The sequence below is a fragment of the Peromyscus maniculatus genome, chromosome 13 (genome assembly GCF_049852395.1).
Source record: "Peromyscus maniculatus bairdii isolate BWxNUB_F1_BW_parent chromosome 13, HU_Pman_BW_mat_3.1, whole genome shotgun sequence".
NCBI lineage: Eukaryota > Metazoa > Chordata > Mammalia > Rodentia > Cricetidae > Peromyscus > Peromyscus maniculatus.
The window spans coordinates 16,128,210-16,149,921 of NC_134864.1; the positions used below are offsets into that span (position 1 = coordinate 16,128,210).

At 41.1% G+C, this 21,712-nt stretch overlaps 1 protein-coding gene across 1 annotated transcript in view; it reads right to left on the reverse strand.

The window, feature by feature from the left end:
- Window positions 1-6,838: 6,838 nt before the first annotated feature.
- LOC102906326 (uncharacterized) overlaps window positions 6,839-21,712 on the reverse strand; it is a 111,653-nt gene continuing 96,779 nt past the window's right edge. Inside the window, exons 8-12 of the mRNA XM_016004167.3 lie at window positions 20,558-20,715; window positions 18,266-18,308; window positions 16,276-16,462; window positions 9,201-9,336; window positions 6,839-7,189 (exon numbers count right to left, since the gene is read on the reverse strand). Coding sequence (XP_015859653.1) covers window positions 7,090-7,189; window positions 9,201-9,336; window positions 16,276-16,462; window positions 18,266-18,308; window positions 20,558-20,715 — 624 coding nt within the window. The 3' untranslated portion in view covers window positions 6,839-7,089. The remainder of the gene's footprint in view (window positions 7,190-9,200; window positions 9,337-16,275; window positions 16,463-18,265; window positions 18,309-20,557; window positions 20,716-21,712) is intronic.

Genomic DNA, 21,712 nt, shown 5'->3' on the forward strand with positions numbered 1-21,712 from the left:
TCCTTCTACCTCAAGGTCCAGCTACACCACTCTACGGTATATACCTAAAGGATGTTCCATCCCTATATAGAGATAATTGCTCAACCATGTTCATTACTGTTCTATCCATTATTCAAGAAATTGGAAACAGCCTAGATGTCTGTCAGTCAATGAATAGATAATGAAAATGCAAAACATTTACATGATGAAATAATATTCAGCTGTTAAAAATGAAATTGTGAAACTCACAAGTAAATTAATGGAGCTAGACAAAAATCATCCTGAGTGAGATCAGTGCCCCCTCAGCCATCATGAGAAGCTTCTTGCTGTAGATGGGAGCTAACACAGAGACCCACAACAGGACAATGTGCAGAGAGCGAGAGACTAGAGAATTCAGTCTAAAACGTATGTCCTCTTTTCATTGACCACCACCTCCTAGGGCTCAAGGATCTACGCAGAAGAGGAGGCAGAAAGATGGTCAGAGCCAGAGGTAATTGTTGACTCTAAGGAAACAGTGTCTTCCAGAAACAACAGGATTAAAGCACATTCGAACTTAGACTGACAGCATGTACTGGACCTGCAGAGGTTGCCAGTACTGAGAGGGGGAAATTTGAGGCCCTACCCCTTAAAAAGAAACTATCTGAAACTGACACTTGCTTGCAAAGGAAAAATTAAGTTTTATTTTCCTATGGAGTCTCACTGTGTGTTAACCACACTTCAGGCTCCATGCTGAGGAGTAGTTGGCCAAAACAGAACAAACTCAATGGTGTTTTTGTAGACTTTATGTCTCACGTTGTTTTGTGTGAGCATTGTCTCATTGATTTTTTTTTTTTTGCTTGTATATTTTGGTTTCTATTTTTGTGTTTGTGGGGTGTGTGTGTTCGTTTTTGTTTATTTGTTTGCTTTTGAGAGAGAGAGAGAGAGAGAGAGAGAGAGAGAGAGAGAGAGAGAGAGAGAGAAAGGGTGTAGAGTTGGGGAGCTTGGGAGGATCTGAGAGGAGCTGGAGAGAGAAAAAGCATGTTAAAAAATATAATGTATGAAAAAGTTCAGTTACAATTTTAAAAAAAATTAAAAAGGGAGAAAGAAGAATGAATGGGGCACACTTGGTGGCAGAGCAGAGTACAGAGGCTGAGTTTCTTCTGGCTGAGGCCCAGTTCACGATGCTCCTGGGGTATACAACACCATTACCTTACACTCATTATAAATGTATAGTTAAGTTCTCTCCCAGAAACTCCCATGATTTTAAGTCTTCAATGTCTTTGCCCAAGTTCGAATCCAAACTCAAAATTATCAGATTCAAATGTCTTTTGTGATTAGATCAGCAAATGGAGTTCATTCATCTTTTATAAAATGGAGTTTTATTCATCATAAATATTAATAGCTTAAAATGTATATAGGACAACGAAGGCTTCTGGGTACATAGTAAGCAAGATATGTATAGTTCTTAATCTCTGGAACTGTCAAATAGTAACTACAGAGGTCTTTCTATATTGCTTCAAAAGACTAATGAAATAGCTTTCTGGAATTTTTTTTTGAAAGATCACTTGTTTTAGGAATCCTGGGCATATCTGCTTGGGCATATCTGCTTTGGGGCAGTAGCCTGTGAAGAAGTCATTGAAATAAAAATTTTCTGCCCAAGAATGGTTTTCACTCTAAAAAGGCAGGTTTGGAAACTGGAGAGTATTAATGTTAACCAATGTTGTAAATTGTATTTGTGTGTTCATGTCCATGCATGATGTAAAGTTATTGTGAGGACAGAGTGGCTACTTTTAGAAAAAGTATACCTTAACTGTATGTAACTGTTACATCCTGAAGTGGACAAGTCATTGAGGAGAATTCCATGTGGTCTCTGGGTAAGCTCTCACAAAATACACACATCTATGATGTTAGGGAAACTTCCATGGAGATAGCATTTTCTTTCCTCAAAAGTTCAGGGAAATTATTGTTGCAAGCCCCAGGACAAATGGAGGTCTGTCTGTGGACATTTTCCCAGGTTAGTAACATTAATAAGGAACTAGACTAAAAATTTTAGCATTCTCTTCTTCAGAAAATAAAATATTGTGTTTTAGATGTTTATTTATTTGTCTTCACTAAGTACAATTTTGGTAACTTTAAGTGTAGTGGTCTAGAGGCTCCCTAAAGTGTGCACAGTGTCAATGTAAGGAGCATAGTGAGAGTAGAGTAGAGTAAGGAGCACCTCTCGGGTCCATGGGTCCCATGAAAACATCAGGATATAACAGCGGTCCTCAATCTCAGGCTCTCGATCCTCATGTCAATCACATATCAGATGTCCTGCATGCCAGATATTTGCATTACAATTCATAACATTAGCCAAATTACAGTTATGAATTAGAAGCAAAATAATTTTATGGTTGAGGGTCACCACAACATGAGGAACTGTATTAAAGGGTCCAAAAATTATGAAAGTTGAGAACTACTAAGATATAGATCAGAGCTTCTTAGGAATGTTAAGGGAAAATCAAGTTTGTCAAGGAGTTTTGGTAATTGTAACACAGTCTTGGTGGTTCTATATAATGTCATATTATGATATTAGCAAGTTTGTGTAGTGGGTAGCCATTTCAGCTTTGATCTGGAAGTTCCAACCTCCATTGAGGCCTCGGTAACTGTCACACCTACAAGGCAGGGCCAAGAGAGGGCCCTGAAGACCCGAGATCCAGATGCGCCATGCTCTCTTGGTTCCTGGACCCCGGACACTAGAGGTAGACCGAGCAGAGTTCTCCAGAGAACACCGCCGGACTGTGCTTCGTCTTCCCCAGACCCTGCAACCTACCTATCCCTTCATTTGTAAGTCACGCCACTAATAAACCTCCCTTTTAACTATGTGGAGTGGCCTTAATAATTTCACCAATAAGTTTGCTCTTTTATATTCTGTCCAGATAGAATCTTGATGGATCTATTCTACATCCTTTCCACCTTCAGACCCTTAGAAGACAAGACATAGCTTTCTGTATTTTCTCTGGAGTTGTCCTCAGAGACATGAGGTCTATGTATAAGCTGACTCGTCCTTGTTAATGACACAAAAAATCATCCTGGGAGTCTGTAGAGCTACACAGTTTTCTAGGACTATTCATATGTGGTTGTGTTTATTGAATTTTCACAGACACTTGAGACAGGAACTACTTCGTGTAATGATGAGGAAGCTAAAGCAAGGAAATCTCAAGGAACCTCTCTGGGGTTGTAGCCAGAATGAAGTTGGACTAGAACTGAAACTCCGAGCCACTTGCTTGGCAGCGAATGATCTCTGTACTGTTTCTGCCTTTCCTTGCTGGTAGTTGGCTGGTGGCAGTCAGGAAGGGTGGTCCAGAATATGCAGTCATTACACATCTACTGTCTGACTGAACTTGTCAGAGGTGCTCCTTGATTGGACAAAAGGCTAAGCCCAAGATGTACAGCCAGATCTGAGTATGTAGAGGGCTGGTCCTGCACATTCCCCTTCTGTTCATATCTATGGGAGTTGCAAGCCTGCTGGCTCTTGGGAAATGTTCTTCATCTCAGAACTAAAAAGCATATTTTGTTTTCCTTTCTGGGTCACATTGCCTCATTGACAATCACATATAAACTACCAACCCTCTCTGCATGAAAATGTGCACCCAGAATTTTTTTAAAAAAATTTTTCCCTTAATGTCCATGATTATTAAGGTCGGATGACCCTTCCAAGAACAACAACAGTAAATTTAGGATGGTGTCTCTCTCTGGACTTTGAAGGTTGGTACCATTCACTTTCAAGAAATTTATGTGAATGCTTGAATCGGAGAAAACTGTGTTCACATTTGACCGAGGTGTTTGCTTTTGCTTTGCTCCTGCAGGCGAGAGTGCCATGCCAATGTCACAGTTGGCTGTGGTCACTAGCCGGCTGCCTGGTAACGGCACAGTTTGTGCATTCCAGGGCCAGGCTCCAGAGAGGCAGAAACACCGCAGGGGAGAGGAAGTGCAAGCCCCAGGTTCCTGACATGAACGTTCTTGATGTTGCAGCTGAAAGACCTCATTATTGTCCCGGAAGATACTGTAAGAACAAAGGCACCATTTTCAGGATAGAGGGCTATGTGTTGTTGTTAATTAAATATTTTTTTGACTATGGTATTCAGTTCCAAGCATGACAGCAGGAGGCTTCGGGGCATGAGCTCATCTAGGCAGCTTCTTCTAATCCATGGGATAAGGAGTGTGCATCCCCACTTGCTCACAAGACTCCTTTATTTGAATTATGACAAATAACAGGCACAGACAGCATTGAGGGAATGCTTTCCTATTCATTTCAACAAAGGAGTGATAAAGTATATAGGGCAGTGACATGATTTTGTTGTTTCTTTTCACACTTAAGATTGTCTGTCAAAGAATAATATAATGTATAAGAAAATTAAAGGGCCATGAATTTGAAAGAGGAGCAAGGAGAGGTCTATAGAAGGGTTTGGAGGGACAAAAGGGACAGGGCAGGGGGGTAAGATAAGATAATGTAATTATATTATAATCTCAAAAACTAGAAGCAGTGATGAAAACGATGTGAAAGTAATATACAGAAAACCATGGGGTATTGCTTACAGGGTTTTGCTGCAGACTGGAAGTGTATCAAGGTAGCTTCAGTACCTCTGTGTGACGATTTCACATTTTATTTTCCTGGGTGTGGTGAGGGGAGGGGGAATGAGCAGGGAAACACGGGTGAAGAGATGAAGCTGGGCTCAGCTGCACTTCTGCCAGGAACCACTGATGTGGTCATTAGCAGGAATTCACTTCCCTTTCTCGTCCTTATCTGTAAGGAAGGCGAGCCACGCTGCAAAGCCATTGAGGCTCAGAAACAGCATTCTTTTTTTTTTTTTTTTAATGAAGAAATTTTCTATTCACTTTACATACCAAACACAGATCCCCCTCTCCTCCCTCATTCTGCCCCCTAAGCCTTCCCTCCCAGCCCCCCCCCATTCCCACCTCTTCCAAGGCAAAGTCTTCCATGGGGAGTCAGCAGAGCCTGGTACATTCTTCGGTTGAGGCAGGTCCAAGCCCCTTCTCCCTGCACCAAGGCTGTACACAGTGTCCCACCACAGGCACTGGGCTCCAAAAAGCTGGCTCATGCACCAGGGATGGGTCCTGATCCCACTGTCTGGGGGCCCCCTAAACAGTTCAAGATAAACAATTAACTGTCTTGCCTATTTAGAGAGCCTAGTCCAGTAGCATGGGGGTGCTGTGGGATGGTCTGTATGTCAAATTGCTCTGATTGATCAATAAATAAAACACTGATTGGCCAGTGGCCAGACAGGAAGTATAGGCGGGACTAACAGAGAGGAGAACTGAGAGAACAGGAAGGCAGAGGGAGACACTGCCAGCCGCTGCCATGACAAGCAGCATGTGAAGATGCCGGTAAGCCACGAGCCACGTGACAAGGTATAGATTTATGGAAATGGATTGATTTAAGCTATAAGAACAGTTAGCAAGAAGCCTGCCATGGCCATACAGTTTGTAAGCAATATAAGTTTCTGTGTTTTCTTGAATGGGTCTGAGCGGCTGTGGGACTGGCGGGTGATAGAGATTTGTCCTGACTGTAGGCAAGGCAGGAAAACTCTAGTTGCATGAGGGCTCCACAGCTATTGGTCCACAGTTCATGCATTTCCACTAGTTTGGCTGGCCATCTCTGTACGTTTTTCCCATGATGATCTTGATGTCCCTTGCTTATAGAATCCTTCCTCTCTCTCATCGATTAGACTCCTTGAGCTTGGCCTTGAACCCAGCCTGGATCTTTGTATCTGTTTCCATCAGTTACCAGATGAAGGCTCTATGAAGACAGTTAGGGTACTCACTAATCTGATTACTGGAATAGGCCAGTTCAGGCTCCCTCTTGGCTCTTGCTAGTAGTCTAAAGTGGGGTCATCCTTGTGGATTCCTGGGAACTTCCCTAGCACCCTGTTTCTCCCTATTCCCATGATACCTCCCTCTATCATGGTATCTCTTTCCTTGCTCTCCCACTCTGTCCATGTTCCAGCTTGAACCTCCTGGTCCCTGATGTTCTCATATCCCCTCCCTTGCCCTCCATTACCCACCCTTCACCCCCAGTTTGCTCATGTAGATCTCATCTATTTCTCCTTCACTGGGTGATCTATGCATCCTTCTCAGGGCCCTCCTTGTTAGCTAGCTTCTCTGGAGCTGTGGGTTGTAGTCTTGTTATCCTCTGCTTTACATCTAGTATCCACTTTTGAGTGAGTACATACTGTGTTTGTCCTTCTGAGTCTGGGTTACCTCACTCAGGATGATATAGAAACAGCATTCTTTATGAAAGGACAGACTTGCTTTCACCTTCTGTCATGTGGCTATGAGTTGCTTCAGGGTATTTTAATCTAATAGCTGAACATGAAAGAAATCTGTGGTCCATGCCCAGGATGTGGGGCTTCCAAAATACGTTACAATCTCCTCAATACAACATAGGGGTCATTGCACTGAGAAATACAGCCAGAGCTTTTTCTTACTTTCTTCAGATTTTTCTCTCCAGGTCTAGAGTGGTTCATTTTGGTTTTGTAGAAATTCACATGGTGAGTCAGATCCATGTTTGTGAGATGTATCCCTTAGATTCAGTCTATTACCTTATTTTATTATTATTATTTTTTAAATAATAACTTCTAGAAATTGTTGAGAAGCACTCTACCTGAGAAGTCCTGGGGCAATGCTTAGGCCTGTTCATCATGAGAGAGCCTAAGGAAGATCACCTCCTTTGGCTGAAATACTCACTCATCATACAGGAGATACCATTTCCATGATTTTAATTTTTATTGATGTCCCGTATCATGGCCCAGAGATACTCTTGGAAGCTGATGGCCAAAGTTCTGAATGAAATATTTTACAAAAAAAAAAGAGAGAGAGAGAGACAAATATATGTTTATTGATGTTTTCAAAGGCTTGAGGTAGGGGAGCTAAGGTATGCTGATGCAAATGTAAACAGGCTAGGGAGGAGTCTGTGATGTAAGTGTAATACTTGAACACTGATGTCAGTTGCTCCAACTTTTAACATATAAGGAGTAGATTCATTTGAAAACTATATTTCAGAAATGTTTCCTTTCTTTTATCAAATTGGGGACACCTTTGTCAAAATTGTCTTTTTATTTACAGTTTCTTTCACATTCTAGTCTCCTCTAGAGGTCGATTCATGAACTCTTGAATGGCCTGGTCCAAAGGAAGCCATTTTTTGATTGATGTTTTCAAAGCTGTAATCCAGCTGCAAGAGAAAGAAAAACAGAACAGATCATTAAACCTGTCAGGCCCTGGGGAGGTAAAATATGACAGAACTCTTTAATTTATTTTCTAATTGTTTCTCTTGGTTATTTAGTTTGGAATTAATGGGAAAAACATACTCTATAGATTTCAGGTTGAATGAGAAGGCAAAATGTGGAGATGGCTCAATAATAAAAGTAAGGGGCATAAGTAGAAGAGATGAAGATGTTCAGTATAGTGATCAATGGAGCCATATCATCTGAAAAATTGTTAATAGTATTTTGTTATTTTCATTTAACCTTAAGCGTTGTTGATCAAACATGAAATAAATATTGTTATATTGGTAAAAGTATTTCTTTGTTAAATTCCAGAAACCATACATACCCTCTAATTAATCCCCCTTTTCTTTCTCTTGATTTTATATTCTTGGACAATGTTTTATGAAACATTGTTTCTAATGGCAGGAGCTGCATTACTATCCAACAAAAAATAACAACCAGAAACAGTTACCCAAGAATATTTCCAACAGGCTATTTCAGAAACACTAACAAATGAATTTGTGGGTCTCTGGGTGTGGACTGTAACTTTATCACTTTCTAAACTTACTTTAGGGGTAAGTGGAATAACATGAGCTCTAAGTTCTATCCAGTTTTTGTCTTTACACTGTTACTCTTTGAAATATTCCTCCAATGGTTCAATATTTTTGTTTGCTTGTTTGTTTTTTACTGTAAAAGAGTGCCGTATGAATCTAGCAGTCAGCCCCAACTATTGAACCTGCTGGAACAGAGAAACTAGTAGGTTTTATCAGATGGGACTTAGATCAGTTTCAGTGATTCTTGCTCTGGTGTGCTGGTTGGAGCCTTATCATGTGTATCTGCTGGCCAGATGTCCAGAAGAGAGCCAAGGCAGCATGCCCAGCAGCGACACACCTGCCTCGGACTCCTGCACCTCCTTTAAAGGTGAGGCCCAAACAACATTTACATAGTGGGAAGAGACAGATGAGGTCCTTAATCTCTTGCCTAATTGGCTATTTGAGGGCGATCCCTAAAGTCCCACTTTTGTAATTTTATTTGTGTTTAAAACATGATTTCTTATAAATGTCCCTAGAAAAGTTATAGCAGGGTCATCTACTGGCTTCAGTAAGGAATTTATTTATGGGATCCTTGTAGTTGTAATAAAAGGCCTGGGACAGGTGGGAGATTATTGTGATGCAGGTGAGGGGAGGCACGGAGTACAGAGGGCATGGGCATCTTGGGGAGGCTGGAGAGGTGGAGGAGGATGCTGAGTAACTTTTTCTCTACAGTTTGTGTCTCGTGACTTCACCTCTCTTGTATTTCAGAATCATTTGATTTCAATGTTCATTTGTGAATGACAGCCTGAGATTGAATACACCACAAATTAAATTTGTTTTATTTCCTTCACTGGCTTACGATAAAACAATCAACCAAATATAAATGGACACATCCATGCAAGTTATGTGAAGAAGTCAAATGACAGATCTATGTTTTACACAATTAAGATGTGCTAATAAATAAATTTAAAAATCTATGGAGTATTTACAAATTGTAAATGGTGGTGGTGTGTTTGTTTCTTTGTTTTTTCCTTAATATTGAAGCCTGAGGTACCCACTGTCCTGGCAGGAATTCTGGTTACTCTATCTTCATTTGGGGAAAAAAGTATCTCTAGAGAAGTCACTGAAAAAGGGATGAAAGAAAAATAATCTTGGAGAATAGTCAGTATGAAACCTACAGAGAAAGGATGGATTTCCCTTAAGGAGTGGAATTGGAAAACGAGGGGGTGAGTTTACGAAGGAGACCTTGTCAAGGTTGACACAGAGGGAGGGTGGGGAGGTCTTGGCTGACCACTTGTGGAGACTAACACACACAGGGGAGGACAGGAGGTCTTGGCTGACCACTTTTGGAGACTAAGACACACAGAGGGAGGAAGGGGAGGTCTTGGCTGACCACTTGTGGGGACTAAGACACACAGAGGGAGGATGGCAGGTCTTGGCTTACCGCTGATTTTCTGTTTTATTTTCTGCACAGAAATAGAAAGTCCTGAACTCTTCTGATGGAGGTTTGAGTTCAATTACTGATTGTTCGAAGCCATGGGTCTGTTCAGTCACCCTATATCCTTGGAGATACAGGCCGCCTACACAGGGTGAAATCAAAGATGTGGGGTGGGGTGGGCAAGAGAGAACAGGGAAAGCAAGGATGAGAGAGCATCAGAAAAGGTGTTAAAATTCTGTGTATGAAAGGACTGCTTTTCTAGCTCTGTCATCACAGGTGAGGAAAGTAACTTCAAAAGAGGCCACACACTGAGTAGTGCCCAGTAGCAAGAGTGGCAGCAGAATTTGAACTTCTCGGTTCCATTTGCAAGTGATCGGTATTTATCTTTTCAAACTCTGTGCATGGATAAGCTTCTTTACCAGGAGGACATAGTTTTGAAATAAAGTTTCCACTGTCAAAGAGGAATAGCTGGAATGCCATATTAGAAGAAAATTAAATAGTATTTAAATAGTATTTCTTGGGGGCGGAGTCCTTAAAACATACTCCCTGAAGTGTGATAAAGGCTGCAGGCAGTTTCTACAACCAGCACAGATTCTCACCCTCTTTGTGCACTGCAAATCCCACCTAAAATATGTCTCCACAGGGTGATACTAAAATGCCAACTTGAATTGGCAATGAGAATAGATAGGTTTACTCACCAGTGATAAAAAGTAATTTTCCTCTCATGGTCATTTAAATCTAAGAGTATTCCTTGGTGTGAATTTTGTTCCCTTTTTGAGGTTTGTAAGGATCGTGGTCTAGGAGAAGATTCTGAAGGGTCAAAACTCTTGTCTGTTTCTTCTGCTCTGAGGTAGCCCAAATCTCTTGCAGAGACCCAGGCATTATTAGTAATAGTAATGCTAGGATGTTTAGAGATTCACCACTCCCATGTCACCTTGCTGTCATCCCCTAGCACCTCCAACAGTGACCACAGTGCACTTCATTACAAATGCAAACAAAAAAAATGCTACAGTCTACTTGATAGCCTCAGCCATGATGATGTGGAAGTATGAAAGTGGAGCTTGAGTAGGGTTGACTCTGGCTTCCTTTAAGTCACTCACTGTCAGCTTACTGTGCGAGGAAGACAGGCATTTTCATGTTACGCAGAATGAAGGGTTTTATACTTTAGAAGTTAGGAGGGGTTGCTTATTTTTATGGGGGATGCAAAAGGTGATATTAAATTCCCTTTTTAAATTTTCAGTTGAAAAGAGTCCATTTTGGAACTCTTGGTTTCTGCTCTAGCCACGTGTCAGTCTGCTCTTCCCAACCGTGATGGGTCATAACCCTCTGGAACCCAAAGCCCTAAACTCTTAGTTCTATGAGTGGCCTTGGTCATGCACTTTATCACAGAGCTAGAATAACAACAAATACATGGTTCCATCCTCTCATACCCTCCTCCCTGCACACCAACCTGTCCACTTTTCCTCCAAGTCTTGGGAAAACATTGACTTCAGAAGTGGATAGATATTTTCTTCTACCTTAGTTGACCTCAGGGGTATGGTGCTCACCCAATAGGGTGATACCATTCTCTGAGATAGGCTGAGAGATGAGGAGTAGACGGGATGGAAAAACTTATTGCAATATCACTGAGTCTTCATATGGAGGGTACAGATCAAAGGTCTTAGTTTACTTACAGCATTTGTATGATCATCAGCATAACTTTCCTCATGTCAGACAGAAACATCACCCATAAACAGTCACTCCTTATCTGAGGTGCCACCCCAGCTGTTGATAATCTCTACCTACTCTCCTCTCTACGTAGTTGCTCGTTTTCCTGCAGAACCGAATAGAAAAGCCATCTCACAGGACACACTCTTCTGTGTTTGCTTTCTTTCACTTAGCAGAGTGTTTCCAGGGTTCACCCGTGTTAGACATCAGTTCTTGATTTCATTGTAGCATGATGCTCCATTGTGTGGACATAGCACATCTTTTATCTCTGTGTTCACTAATTGTTGGCAGCTGAGACTTGCTCAGAGAGGTGAAGTCACTGTCTTCGGTGGTATAACTACTTGTGCTCCAGTGGATGGCTCCACACCTGGGCTGATGGGGACATCAGTGGGTCACCAAAACAAAAGACAGGAAAGTGTGACAGGGATTTGGAGGGAAGGTGGACAGGTTGGTGTGCAGGGAGGAGGGTATGAGAGGATGGAACCATGTATTTGTTGTTATTCTAGCTCTGTGATAAAGTGCATGACCAAGGCCACTCATAGAACTAAGAGTTTAGGGCTTTGGGTTCCAGAGGGTTATGACCCATCACGGTTGGGGAGAGCAGACTGACACGTGGCTAGAGCAGAAAGCTAAGAGCATATAGCTTGAACCACAAGCAGGAAACAAAGACAGCTCATTGGGAATGGCAGCAGCTTCTGGAACCTCAGTGCCCACCCCCAGTGATGTAATTCCTCTAGCAAGGCACACCTCCTAACTACACTCAAACAGAGCCAGTAACTAGAAACCGAGGATTCAAATTCCCGAGACACGGGGGAGATACCTCATCCAGACCACCACAAAGTGTATGACCAGAATGTATTATATTCATGTATGAAATAGTAAAAACCAATAGATATTAATAAATGAAAGAATTAAAAAAATTGTTGCTACAAACAACAAAGCCTTGCAGACGTCTTCCTAGTCACTTGCAGGGCTTACATGACGGTGAAGCTTGAGCTGTAAACCCCAGAAGCTCACTTAAGGACGTTTCTCTGGGTCTAAGCTGCTTCATTAGTAACAGTAATTATCAGTCCAGTCCCATGTTAGCCGAAAGAACTGTGTGAGCATGATTTGCCCTGTTTACTGTAACAGGGTAAAATAATCTTTCTGAGAACTGCACCCAGACCTTGATGTGATTTAGTGACAAACAACAGCCGACCGTCATGATTTGCTACTTCTAGCTCTTGCTGGAGAGAGATAAAAGGGAATGTGGGCACAGCTTTATGTGAAGGCCCTTGACGAAGGGACTTTTGAAATAGTCTTAATATTAGCAGGCACATGAGGGCCAGCAGTACATTTTGCTAAAGGACAAATAACTCTTTTGAGACTTAAGCAAAGAAAGCCTTCCGGGAACTGAATTCTCTCCAATTCACCCACTGTCCCCTAGAGGCATATATACCTAGCTGAAAGAGAAAATGTGGGTTTAGTGCCTAATATAGTTCTTACAGGAAGCCAGGGCTACACTGTTTTCCACAGCTCATTCCCTCCCCCCTCCTTTCTACTTTTATTTTTTTTCCTCTCACTTCTTATTATCCTCAGTATTTTCTCAGCACTACAGATAAAAAGAAATAGCATGCCAATATAACTACAGCTACATTCAGGAAGAGGTAGTATTATATGAGGTTTCCCAGCTCTGCAGAAGGGTCAGTGGACTAAAATGAAAACTATTTAGAATATAGAAAACAGTGAAGAAACTCAGAGGGACAGGATGTGACCACAGGAGTCTAGTGTCAATCTGGAAGCAACAAATGGCAGGTGCATTACAGTGAAATCCAAAAGCAATGACTAGCTTTATATTTCTTCTTCTAAGATTCTGACATAAAACTCACCATTGGAGCTCAGTGGTGGTGGTATACACACACACACACACACACACACACACACACACACACACACTTAATCCCAGCACTCAGGAGGCAGAGGCAGGTGGATCTCTGTGAGTTCGAGGCCAGCCTGGTCTACAGTGTGAGTACCAGGACAGGCTCCAAAGCTACACAAAGAAATCCTGTCTCGAAACAAACAAACAAACAAACAAACAAAAACATTACCCATTGGAGTAGGCATGTACTCAGAGACTAAAGGCTTTTGCGTATCAGTATTTTTCTAATTATTTTGGTTGTGATCCAAAGGTCTTACAAATGAATATTATTGTATGTTTTAATATAATTGACTAAAAGTCTTGAGAGGCACTACAATATACCATGTTTTTTTCATTTAAAAAGAATTTTATTTATTAATTAGTGTATGTGTGTGAGTATTTGTGTGTGTGTTTGTGTGTGTGTGAGAGAGAGAGAAAGAGATAGATAGACAGGAAAGAGAGAGAATACCAGGCATGTAAAGGTCAGAGGATAACTGTCACGAGTGTTTTCTCTTCTTCTATCAGGGTTTCTGGGGGTAGAACTCAGAGCATCAGGCTCCAGTCTTATTCACTGAGCCACCTCATTGGTGTGTCCCATGTTTCTAATTCAGTTGTTTTAAAAATAACCACAACTGACCACACTGTTTCTATGACTTAGAAACTGACCGAGAGCGCTCAGTGTGAGAAGCCCTGTAGTAAACAGTAATCAAGGTCTGGTTCAGGGTTACGACTGCCTGGGGAACGAAGATACAGAGAGTTGTAACTTGTATTAGAGCTATTCAGAGCTCTTTGTGAGCACAGCCAAAGCTAGAATTATAGATTAGAGCATGTCAAGTGTTACTTCTTTAGCATCTCTGGCAAGAATTAAAGATGAGTACTAGAACTCTGGTGTGTGTGTGTGTGTGTGTGTGTGTGTGTGTGTGTGTGTGTGTGTGTGTGTGTGTGAGAGAGAGAGAGAGAGAGAGAGAGAGAGAGAGAGAGAGAGAGAGAGAGAGAGAGAGAGAGAGTTCATATTGCCAACTTGAAGGACCCATTCATGAGCCAAGCCTTTGGGCATACCTGTGAAAGGTTATCTAGATTAGGTTAGGATTTTCTTAATTAGGGCTGAGCAGAGAAGACCCCTGCATATATGGGAGCCACTTTCTGGCAATAGCCCAGATATGAGTAAGCCCAAGGGAAGGTTTCTGCCTTTGTGTCTGCTTGCTGTCACCTCTTGGTGATGAGTTGTTGCTGCTGCTACTGCCGCTTCTGTGGCAGCCATCTTCATCGACATCGAAACACAGTTTCTTCAGCTTTCCAGTGTGGACTGAAGACTAGTGGCCTTCAGAAATCTTCCAGGCCTCCAGCAGCTGACCGGGGCTGAGAAGGGATCCAGTCTTGTTGCCTGAGCAGCTGCTGGGATCTCAGCCTCCCCAGTAAGAAACAGCCACCGTTGGACTCTTCAGACTCTACTGTGCAAGCCAGTCTAATAAATCCCTTTTGATATATATTCATTATATATATATATGAATGAATCGGTCCCCCAGGATAAGAAGCAAGACCTGCTGAAGTGCTTGCTGGGGGTGGAGGAAGTACGGAATGAGTAGTAGAAGAAGGTAATTATAAATGCCAGCCAATGCCATATGACCAAGTGAAGAAATGAAGACTATAACTGACATGAGTGTTTCTGTCATATTTTGTTAAGAATATGTTTGTACAAATATTTGTGTTTTCTTTCCTGTTTATATATTGTAACATCAATTATGAGAATATCAGTGGTTATTATATTTAAGTTTTGAGATACTAACAAAATGTCCCTCAAGGGAAATTTTCACCTAAAAAATTATAATTCATTCATTGATGAAAGGGCTGCTTCACCTATGATACCTTGACAATATGGCTGCCTAAATAGGACCTGCCTGGTGATAACACCTATAGACATGCTAACATGGAAGGGGGACTCTCACTGCTAGACAAAGAACTAGAGACTAAACAAAACTAAACTAAAACAACTAAAGACTCATGAGAGAGGGAGAATTAGTCTTCACCATTCAGTCTTCACCATGGATGAAATCCTAATTGGTTATTCAATACCAAGTGGTCAGCCCTGATATCACACACACACACACACACACACACACACACACACACACACACACACACACACACAAACAGAGAGAGAGAGAGAGAGAGAGGGAGATGAGCACTAGACAAGCTTAGCTTATACATGTGCTTATATCTATGTAAAAATAGCAATTAAAGAAAAAAAGGCCATTAGTTTGAGAGAACACAACAGGGTCATGGGAGAGGTTGAAGGAAAGAAAAGGAAGCAGGGGACTGATATAATTGAATTTCAATTAAAATTTTGAAATAAATAACTTAGATAATAATTTTTTAAAATGCGAGAGAGCTCTTTTGTAGATTTCAGGTATATTTATTTTATTATTCCCATGATATTTTTGTATCTATATCTTCTAAATACACATATTCTATATGTATATTCTATTTCAAATATGTGTATATGCTGTGGGATATTTGTACATTATGTGAGGGTGTATTGCTGTGATGGGAGTAATAAAAAGCTGAATGGCCAATAGCTAGGCAGAAGGTATAGGTGGAATTTCCAGGGAAAAAAAAGAGGAGGAGGAATCTAGGCATGCAAGAGATGCCAAGAGATTCAGAGAGGAAACAAGAAGTACAAGATAGGAGAGCGGTAATGACACGTGATATAATGCAGATTAGTATAAATGGGCTAATTTAAGTTATAAGAGCTAGTTAGCAAGAAGCCTAAGCTATAGGCTGAGCTTTCATAATTAATGAGAAGTCTCTTTGTCATTATTTGTAAGCTGGGGGCCCAAAGAAAAATCCAACTACATATTAACTTCATAAGAATGTAAAGTAATTCTATGATAAATGAATGTAATATATATGGGAATAGCTTTCTATATTCAGACCACTAAATGCAGAACTAATGCTATTTCAATAACAATGGCTCAGTCTTCACAGCATTCTTATACAATAGACAGCTGCTGTTTCCATTATTTCCATTTTATAAGTAAGGAAAGTAAGTTGTGGGAAGTTGAGCAAACTGACCACAAAAAACAAAAAACAAAAAACAACAACAAGAACAAAACACAACCACTAGACTGCCAGCATCCAAGTTAGGAATACTTTGGGGAAAAGATGATGTTTCTACCTAAAAAAAAATGACTAGCATTCCCTTTGAAGGTCATCAGTGACCAAAGGAATGAGGAGCTGGTCTTTTAACTTCTAAACATCAAACATGAGGCATTAAGGCTCCAGGCTCCAGGGCTAGCCTGGCTGTTAAGATCTCAGTAGATTGCTTACAGTAGCAGCGCAAGGGTGCCTCCTCTGTGGAGTATCGATGGGCTGTCTTAGGTGAAGCAGTTGTACTGGGCATTCCAAAGGTTCGTTAAAGCTAAGGTGTCCTTCTAAGTACTGTAATTACAATAATTTCAAGTGACGTTGATTCCTTACCCGATGTCTGAGTGGAGCGAATGCTAGCATAGAAGTACAAGCAGCCATCCTTCAGAATGCAGTAGTGCTGGAGCCACTCTCCTGTGCTTCTCTCCAGCTGGTGCAGAAGGCCCAGGCATTCAGGATTTTTGATAGCAAGAGGTGGGAGCCTACTGTTGTGCAGCGTAACATCTTCCCAGACATGGTTCTGCAGGCGTAGTACAGTGATACATAAGTAAGTCGTCTTGCACCAGATGCCTTTGACCCACAGAGCAGTGACCTGGGGAGAAGTCTATTTGACTTTAGGGAGCCACTGCTCTGAAAAATTCTATTGCTAATATAATCTCACTGCTTGAGTCACAGTTAAATTATCCTTTGCCTGTAGAGAACTCCCCCTTCTTTTTGGTTTCTATTGTATTCTAAAGAAATCAAGAGTATCCACCAAAACCAAAAACCAAACAAAACAACAACAACAACAACAACAAAAAACCAGGAGTTTGGGAATAGAGAGCCAATGGGGATAGGTACCTCAGCAAAGAGTTGCTGATGCTCCTGTTTGTAAAGCGCTGGCCTGATATGGGGCTTCTCACGCCACACTACCCTCCAAGGCTGGATCCTGGTATGTCCACTATGAATAATAGCAGCCCCCGGCTCATGCCTTTCTCTAGCTGAACCCCCACTTGTGCAAATTAAATGCTCCAGGCCAGCCCCAGCCTGGGGCTCTCACGGTCACTGATGTGGAAGGCTGATGATAAATGGAGGCCCTCTAACCTGGAGGGCAGCCCTCAGTCCACAGGCCTGGGAAACAGGCTCGTTCTGAGAACTCTGACCCGCGGCCAGGAGCCCTGCGCTTTATTTCTTCATCAGGACTGGCCTGCGCTTGCCAGTTTCTCTTTGTTCCGTTTTGGTTTTGCCCTTTAGTTTTATTTAGTAAGGCGGTGAAAAGATATCAGAATGCAGAGCTTGCTGTATTCTGTGCTGTGAAGTGGGAGCCTGCTGGGAGTTTGGCTGTTCATTTTTTTTCACTTGCTGCCGACACTCTGAGTGCATTAGCAGAATGGATAGCTCTTAAAAGTATTCAGGCTCATTAGGGTGGTGCACTGGAGAGATGGGTGAGTGTACTGAGTGCTGTGTTCCAGGTAAAAGGAAACAAAAGCCCTGCTGTTCATTATATGACAATGCTTATGATTGTTCTGAATGGACAGTTACAAGGCAAGGACATCCAAACTCCACCCTGAACTTCTGCCAGAGCATAAACTCCAAGTGCGTACAGACAGTACTAAGTGAATGCCATCTTATGAAGGAATGATCTTATTAAATGCAATTAATAACTTCGTTACAAACCATATCCATAGTGTAAAAATGAAACAGCTGGGCTTTAGGCAGTGGTCCACAAAATCATTATGGGACAAACTCAGAAAGAAGGGTACCCAGTGCTTTAGGCTCTCAAGTGATGACTTACCTGATGATGTAATTAAATCACTTGACATTTTGTAGGTATAAATATAACAGAATGACATTGTTCTAAAGTTGGAGACCATGGGTGTGGAAGAATAGTGCAAGGTGACCAACATGTCTATAGAACAGAGATGAACATGGCCCCACTGGCACTGAGAATCTGAATACAGTGCACACTCTCTCACAAGCTGCTCAGACAGCTGCAGCAGCCCAAGACATCCTGGAGATCTTGAGAGCACAAAGAACCAGCAGCACCGTGATGGACTACTACTGTAAGGCTCTGTGTGCCTCAGTAATTACACTTCACTTTGTGACTCCATCCTGATACTTCCTGCAAGGGATGTCATACAAACTTTAGAAAATGAAAAGAGCAGCAGGACGGAAAGCTCCCTTCTCGGATCTGAGCAGAACCCCTGTTGACTCCGAGTCCCTTCCCCAGCATTTAGAACAGACCTAAGATGTCCCAGAATGGGCAGCACAACATCTACCTTCCTCCCTTCTGTAAAGAAACACAAACTGGAAACAGAGACCAGGGCTGAGGAGGAAACCTTACCTGGCGGACAGGATGGGCTGCTTTGTGCATTGCTTCAAGCCACCTGAAAGACAGTAAGATGAGAGGGACTACCCATGGGGACTGTGTAGTGTCCCAAAGAGGAGCTTGTTCTTGCTTAACCTGTCCTTCAGGTAGAGCAGTCTGGAGCCTCTGAGCCTCTGATGTGTTTCCTCACTCCTGGGTGAAGGCAACATTCTTGCAAATGTAAGGTTACCTTGAGGCAAAGCCTTACACCGTTATGCATATCTAAAGCAAAATTCATGGTATCCCCCACTACTATCATTTAATCAGCGCCTAAGAGAGAATTCATTCACTATTTCTGAGGTTTGGAATTTATTTACAACAGCATAAATGTTAATAATTGCTGTACTAACCATAAGGCACAGCCTCCTAAAATATGGAAATACTGGTGAACGGCTAGTGCCTGCCGTCCTTTCTTAAGTGTTCTTCAAACATAGTGGCTTTGTTGGTATGCCTTAGTGGTGTTCCGTCTGGAGGTCTGAGCTCTTCCAGCCTTGCATCTTAACCTAGGATTGGCAGATGGACCCTACCCCACCTGCCAACCTTTTTCACTTTTGTTTCAAACTTTCCAACTTCCAATCAAAGCACATTGCTCGCTGATATCCCCACAGTCCAGTGTATTTCCCCGGACCCCCTCTGCTCCATGTCTCCTTCCGTATGTGCATCTCTTCCATAAATAACTCCTTCATTCCCACATTCACAAGCTCCTACTTCCTGTTCTCAGTGGGTATGTCATATATCTTCTCTTAGGATACTTCTCAACTTTTATTTTGTATCCCAAAGAACAAATGCCCTACCATTTTAGATCTGACTTGGCATTTTGTTTTGTTTATTTACTTTTTTTTCCCATTTTTGAGGTTACAATTTAATTACATTACAACATTTCTCCCTTTCCTTTCTTCCTGCCAAGCTCTCCTTTATACCACCCTCTGTTCTCTTTCAAATTCATGGCCTCTTTTTTTCCCACTAATTATTATTATAGGCACTATATATACATACATATATATTCCTAAATCTAACATGTTCAGGCCATATACTGTTACTTGTATGTGTGTTTTCAGCACTTACTGTTGGACACTGGATGACCAATGGGTGTGATCGTCCCTGGGGAAGACTATTTCCACCACTCTCGGCACTCCTTAGCTGCCTATAGTGTTTTTGGGTAGAGCTGAGACCTCTTGGTCCTTCCTCTGTCTGCTTTGGCATATCTATGATGTCTTCCCTGTTCAGCTTATGTTTAGGCAGTCACATTGGTGAGATTTCATGGGTGTAACCTCTGATGTTACTAGGAGACACAATCTCACAGCCAACTCCCTGATCTGCTGGCTCTGACAACCTTTCCACTTCTTCTTCCACAATTTTCCCCATTTATTTACTTTTGGGGCCAAGGATGGGCTCTTCATTATACAGATAATCCACAGAATCTTTAAAATGGGGTCTTAGGCATGTTTGGTGTGCACAAATACTGTGCACTCATTGAGATAGAACAAAGTTGTTATCGTATTATCCTGGTTGTCCTTTACCATATATTTATTCAAATATGCAATATTCCACAAATACGAACAAAATACTTTTGCCCAAGATGTTTCTGATCTAGTACCCCCTTTAACGTTGGAAGGAGGTATTTGTTAAGACTAGACACATTGATGCTATACTCTTCCCATTCACTTTCTGTTCTGTAGCCTGTTCACCCTTTACCTTAGCTTGTCAGTTCCTTCCTTACAGTTTTCACTTGGTTCACTGAAATGGCCAATGAGCTGCATTCCCTCAGGAGAATGGGTACATATCTAATGGCTAGAACTTTTGCCACATTTTTGAATTCCAAAACATTCTCTCTCTTTGTGGAATATATGTTTATACAATGTCAGTGGAGTCTCTATTTATTTACCTCATCTCACTCAACTGTATTGTTCCATATCATGCTTCATTATTTTTATACTGATAACTATCCATCTTATAGTGTATGCATCTAGTAATTTGTTAGGAATGAGAGATATAAACAGGGAGCTGCAGCATTATTGAGCTTTTGTCTTTTAAAGAAAATAAGGAGAGTTACAGTAGTAATGTTAACAGAGTATGCTCATGTTCTTTGGAAATTCTGTTTTAAAAAATGAAATAATGACATCCTAAACTTCTTGAATTTAATAAAACATATGCTACCATGTTTTGTTCTCTGTTTATTTCTGCTTCCAAGAATATGCAAGTCTACTACTCAGGAAATATTCTTCTGACTGAAAGTAAAACCGGAGAGCCAGGAGATTAATGTATTACCTTTTCATCTCTTGGTTTGAAGTTGCACAGAGGCAAAATATTCTACTTCCAGACTGAGGCATACAGTTAAACACAAATGGTTTTCCCAAGCTATTGTCAACATCAATTTCTGCTCCTTCTAATTTTATTATGTCTAGAGGTGGCCACTTCTCTTCATCCTGTAATTTATAAAGAAGATGTTCAGTTAGTGGAGAAAATGAAAAAATCAAGGAAGACTGTGATGATGATTTTTTTCCTTAACATGAAAGTAAAGTGAAACACACTTTGCAAATTATATTTTCCTTAGCATATATTACAATATTCCAAATTATGTTTGTAATTCTTAAATACCTTTGAATAGCTGTTATGAATATGAGCTTTATTTATGCTCATTTGGGAAAGTGTTATCAATGCCAGCTTTCCCATCACCAAAAAAGGCAACAAAAGACTTCTGTATCACGTGATATACATTGTAATGATGTGATACCTCTACACAGCACCTACACTATGAGTTCCATGCTTATTGTATGTCAGACCCCCTTCTAAATCATTTCCATCAACCAATTGGCTTGACAAATTTTCATAAGATTTATGAATCTCCAAGATCAAAGACAGTCATACAAAATAACAAAGAATATTTTTCCATAAAGGACAACATTTTAACATACAATGATATTCATATAAAAATAATCTTACAGGTAAATGGTCTTTATTTTGGTTTATTTTATAGTTATTTTTCAAAATTTCCACTTCATTATTAATATCTGTTGTTACCACCTCTGCATTGAGCTTACTTACTGCATTGAACTTACTTAGCATGAAGTCACTCACTGCACAGTTACATATCATTGATGTTTACTAAATTTATGGAGTTAAGACACTACCACTGCAATCTAGTTTGGGAATGTGTCCATTAACTTCTAAATTTACTCTGAGTACATTTACAGTCAATTGCTACCATTTCCCAAATCACAGATGAACAGGCGCATTTTTGTGTCCTTATGCATTTGGCATTCTTGGATGCTTAATATAGTGGAACCATATAACTTGTGGTCTCTTTACTTAGTGTGATGTCTTTAAACTTCTAAGTTGCAGCAGGAATTAGCACTTCATTCTTTTTTAAGACAGAGTGATATTCTATTGTAGGAGATGTGACAACTTGTTTCTCCACGTGTA